General features: G+C 34.0%; 1 protein-coding gene across 1 annotated transcript; it reads right to left on the bottom strand.

Annotated features, from left to right (window-relative positions):
* Positions 1-253: 253 nt before the first annotated feature.
* LOC143565794 (protein indeterminate-domain 12-like) lies at positions 254-4,925 on the bottom strand. The gene is made up of 3 exons (XM_077052660.1): positions 4,662-4,925; positions 3,886-4,285; positions 254-983 (listed from the first exon to the last, which is right to left on the bottom strand). Exons 1-3 carry the CDS (start codon positions 4,885-4,887, stop codon positions 254-256), a joined length of 1,356 nt encoding a protein of 451 aa, XP_076908775.1. The 5' UTR covers positions 4,888-4,925.
* Between the last annotated feature and the right edge of the window lie 569 nt (positions 4,926-5,494).

Genomic DNA, 5,494 nt, shown 5'->3' with positions numbered 1-5,494 from the left:
GTATTTTGAGAAACAATTCACAATATGAAAGCACAAACTAACATGATGTTTAAATTCAAGAAAATTTCCAACAAAAGAGAAAAATAATGAACATGAAAATCATATGAGAAAATTTGAAACAAGAGTTTGCACTTATAACTTGTAAGGGTTTTCCTGGTCTCCAGGGGGTAATTTCGTCATTTCATGCTTCTGTTTAATTACCATTTTACCCCTTATGACCAAAACCATGCTGTGAACGCTTGTACTTTAAGCTTCAACAGTTGCCCCATGCATCCGACGCGCTTGTACCGAACCCTCCATCGGCCGGGATCTCTATACCCCCGGTGTACGTTAGCATACCCCGCACGTTCACGTTAGCCTCGACCCCACCACCATGATGGTCAACCTCTTGATCCCCAGTCAACCCAAGAAAATCTCTGGTCAAACGGTCGGTCTTTTGCCACGTGGCAATATTCCCTGACGTCATACCCACGTGGTACGCCGGCATGGCGACTGTTGTCACGTGGGCCAACTCACCCATATCCAACCCGCCTATCGTGGACCCCACGTGGTCCGTCACTGCACCCACCGTCGCAGCCTTCTGCAGCAGCGCGGTGGCGGACAGGTGGCCGCCGCCGCCATGAAATACCGGCGGCGGCCTGGAAATGATCATCATTTCCTTATCATGTTCTTGATAATACGGTAAGGAAATGGTGGGAATTAATTGGTGGGGGTGGTGAATGGTTTCGGGTTTGATTCGGGTCGGGTTTGGGTCCTGAGTGGGGACCCAAGTAGGGTTTAGGGTGTGATTGAAATGAAAAAGTGAAGATGGAGGGTTTTGTGAAGCTAGTTGAATGTTGAAGGGGGTTTGTGTAACATTGGGGATAATAGAAGGGTGGTGATTGTTAGGCAGTGAAATTGCAGCTGCAGCTGCAGCTGAGAGCCTGGCAGTTTCTTCAGCCAAGGCATCACAGAAGGCTCTGTGAGTAATGAAGCTATCCTTCCTATAAACCATAAATGTAGTAAATAAATAAATTAGTAAAAAACTAAAATTAAGTAAAATATAATAAAAATAATAAACTAAGTTACATTTTGATGATGCGATATGTATTAATATTAATTAATTATAAAATAGAAATAAGTTATTATGAAAGTTCAATGAATAGGAATATAGGATTCAAGCTTAAAAGCAAAAGAAGGAAATATCATCATTGTAATGCAACTCATTTCTATAAATATCATGTAAATGTTTGTCCATTTCTATGATATTTAGGGACAATAATTCCATTTCCATGAGCAGAAACAGTAACACACTATTGGCTTATTTTTTTTATTAATATTTTTTAATTATTCTTTATGGATTTTATCGGGTCTTCTTTTTTATTTATTATGCTATAATTTTGTCACAAATTAATACAACTACTTGTTAAAATATGAGAAAAACCATTAAACTCTATCTATGATTATAAAATATTGAGTCATGCTACAATTTCTTATGGTATGCAACAAATTAACTATGAGATGCAGATTAATATTGCAATTGCTCATTTGCTCATGTTAACATACTTGTATAAGTTTATGGTACAATCATCATAAACCAAATATACTCGTTTTTAGTCCATGTGACTTTTAGAGTTTACTAGTAATGGTATACAATATAACCGACCCTCCGTTAACAACCCTCAGTTAACAAGAACACATCAAAATGTTAAAAAGTTCTAGGACATGACACATCAAAGAGTTAAAAATTGCTATTTAATTGAGAGGCGTATACCTCGACTCTCAGTTAAACGGACTTGTAATGTCCTAGCAATTTTTTTTAACTATATATGACTTGTTATTGTAATTAATAACTTATCTAACCATGACCTTGCAAGAGTAACATATAATTTGTACATAATCTTTACACGTCTAGCCCAAGCAGCTTCACGCATGTTACTTTCTTAAGAGTTACAATCGTCATAAGTATATAGTATTTTAAAGAGAATTCTTACAAATCATGAAAATTAAAAAATTAGTTACAAAGATCTTAAGAATTTTAATACAATATATATTTTATATATTTGTATTTCTTTATAAATATAGGTTTTAAAGATGACATAGATTTGTGATTATGTAATCTGCATGCATACAAGGGGTAAATGATGAAGTTTGCATTCAATGAATAATAATAATTCAAACATACGGAGTATAGTAGTAGGACTGGCTATATATATAAGCTTTCAGTATCAATATTATGCCATTAAAAGCAACAGAATAAACAGTGGGAGTAATAATCAACTCTGCAAATCTGTCTTTAATGCTATTTTGACACTTCTGCCCATCAATATATTCCATGCAAAACGTACACCATTTTGAGCCACATGAGCCACCCAAAATAGACTAGTATGACTATGAGTCTATGACTACCATTTTTACAACTTCGTGCACCTCATTCAATTTGAGTTGCAAAAGGTAGAAAAAATGAGTCAAATTAGAGCATTCCTGACCCATTCTCTATCCTATATCTATATATATCATATAATTACACTAAAAATTACTGTTTTTTTTCTCTCTTGTTTAATTAAATAATACTTTTTATACCATTATCATTATTTTTTTTCTTTCCTTCACTCACAACCACTTTTAGAAAATATTAAAAAATTATACGGTATGAATAGCGAATCCCCAAATTTAACTTTCCCCTATAACATTTTCTCTTTCATCTACTCACAACCACTCATAACCATACCATGTAATTTACAAATCCACAACACAAAAATATAGGGAATGGGCTGAGAATGCTCTTACCACCAAATTTAGATACATGGGTCAATCTTTAGGACAAGACTTAAAAAAATTTTAAACACTATTTTTTAAGTTGTTTTCCAAAAAGAAATTGAAAAAACAATTTTAAAAACTATTATTTTATAAGAAGAAATAATAGGACAAAATATGAGATCCGACAGTATATACCGTCTTCAAACATTATATACCGTCTTCCGATGGTTTAAAATAAGTGAGCATGACAAAGTTTGACGGAACCGGCAGTATTGTAGTGGACATTTATGGAATTACCTTGACCACCCTGGTTAAAATGGACATTTTGTGAATTTTCTCAATTTAAATACATTGGTCAATCTTTTAGACAAGACTTTTTTATAAGTTTAAAGACATTGGTCAATCTTTAGGACAAGATCTTTGAAAAATATATGAACAGTTTTTATAGAATGGAATGATACTTTGAACAAATTATGGAAATTTACAAGTGAAACCTGCATAAGTTATAGTTAAAAAACTGCTCAATTTCGCAAGATGTAGTTTAACAATCGCTAGTTTGAGAAAATAACAAATATAAGACATCACTATACGCTTAGGGCGGTTTTTGGACCATGTTGTTTCTTTGGGCGTTTTTAGGCGCTTCATCCGTGTACAAGGATGGAATCGGACGGATTTTATGTGACAATGGAGGACAGAGGAACGAGAGACGTTTTTGATAGTGAGAGGGACAACGTACACAGGAAGGTGGTGACGTGACAGAACGTTTTCACACTTCCTACTAGGTGTGCTGTATTGCTTTTAAAAAAAGACAAGAAAGTAGATTAAATATTGCATGGTGACAAAACAGGTGACAACCATAACAACTTATGAGAGAAAAGACTATGTACACACTTCAAAAGACTTGTTTTTGGAAGTTCTATAGACTTGTATACCTACTCATATTCAATTCAGCAGCTATACACTTCATGGAAACTTCAAAAAAGATATAAAATATGTAACTCACATGCAAATTAGAAGATATGAAAATTACATGAAAATCATAACTAATGAGTTAACCTTAACAATGCAGGTTTAACTGAGTTAACCATGTTTAGTTTAATAAATAAATAAATAAATGAATGTTAATGAGAAGATATGAACATTTACCTGGAGAATAGGGTTCCACAATCACATCTATACTCCCTAGTGCCACAAGTTTTAGAATGTGCTTTCCAATCAGATTGAACAGCATAGATCTTAGAACACTTGTCACACTTCCACTTCTTTTCACCATGTTTTCTGCAAAAGTGTTTCTTGATCCCAGTCAGATCCCCAAGAGCCCTAGAAGGATGGTGGTGCACACAACTTGGTTCAGGGCACACATAAGCTCTTTTCTTGATCTCATCTTTGTTGTTTCTTTGCTTCAGTTTCCATGGCAGGTTATGACCTCTTCTGTGAAGTTGCAGGTTTTGATCTCTTTGAAACCCTTTGTTGCAAATCTCACACACAAATCTGTTTGTTGCCATCAGTGTTGTTGGTGATAATGCTATCACTTCTGCATCTGGATCTTTTTAGTTTCCAAAGAAAAAGAGTTCATTAATAAAGATAAGCAAAAAGTCAATCAAGATCATAAATTTTGGTTGGAAACTGATTATAAATTTTCTATTGAAGACAAAGATTTTATATTTTATAAACTATTTGCTTACAAAAAGTTGATTGAGCACTTAAAATCACTAGGGGATGGTAGGTAAAGTCTTCAACTTTTGTAACAAGAATTTATTATGAAATCATTAATAACTTATGCAAGATATTGTAACAAGTTTGAAAATTTAGTCTTTTTCTTGTTGGCCCATGAAGCACTGTTCGGATAACGGGTTCTCATGGTTAAAAAAAATTATATACATAGATATATGTAGATCGTCAAGATTTAGCAAAATATATACCTGGATTTCCTGGGAGGTTTCTCTTTTTCTTGATCTTTTGAGGACTAGGGTAGAGGTGATCATGTTGATCTTGAGTATGATTTGAGATTGAAGAAAGTGTGATTGATGGAGTGAATTGATCTTGATGAATCTTGCTTGTAATCACAGTGCTGGTTGCAGCATCTTGATCAGATAAAGAAGTTGAGGTTTTATTGCTTGTAGAATAAACTGATGCTGAAAACATCATTTTTTCAGGGTTTTCTTGAGATTTCAAGAAAGGGAAAGAAGAAGAAGAAGAAGCCAAGGGATGAAGAATCAAACAGGAGAAATAAATAAAGTAAAGAAACAACTTCTGCTCTTTTAAATAAGTAGCTTTCTATTTACTCTCTCTACAAGAGACTAAATTTTGTAAATTTTTGTTGGAAAAAGCCAAAGGATAATGAAGAAATTATTCTTAGGTGAGAGGAGTCACTATCTATGCTCTTACTCCTTTTATTAGCTACCTCATGTGTCTTGCTTATTCTCTTTCTGTCTGTCTCTATATGCATGCAAATCTAAAGCATACATACTTCAAAACCCTAAAACTAAGATATTTGCATGTGTGTACACATACACATGTACATATATGTATGTTTATATGTAGGCTTGTGTGTAATTGTATATGTCATCAATGTACTCATGTGGGTTCATAACTTTCTATATATATCTTACCCTCATTTTGCAGCCATGAGTGTATTTACATGAATTAAGTCATTTCTTTTTAAATATATACAAAAGTTATTGACCGTATATTCTGGCGACCAACCTATACCCACGATATGTTGTCGGGATAGGCCGCCGAGTCAGATAAAAAT

This window comes from Bidens hawaiensis, unplaced genomic scaffold (assembly GCF_021521415.1).
Source record: "Bidens hawaiensis isolate Kalapana, Puna unplaced genomic scaffold, B.hawaiensis_p1.1 tig00022524_1, whole genome shotgun sequence".
NCBI classification, from domain to species: Eukaryota; Viridiplantae; Streptophyta; class Magnoliopsida; order Asterales; family Asteraceae; genus Bidens; species Bidens hawaiensis.
Note: the sequence above shows the minus strand (reverse complement) of the source record. Positions and strands in the feature narration are given on the sequence as shown.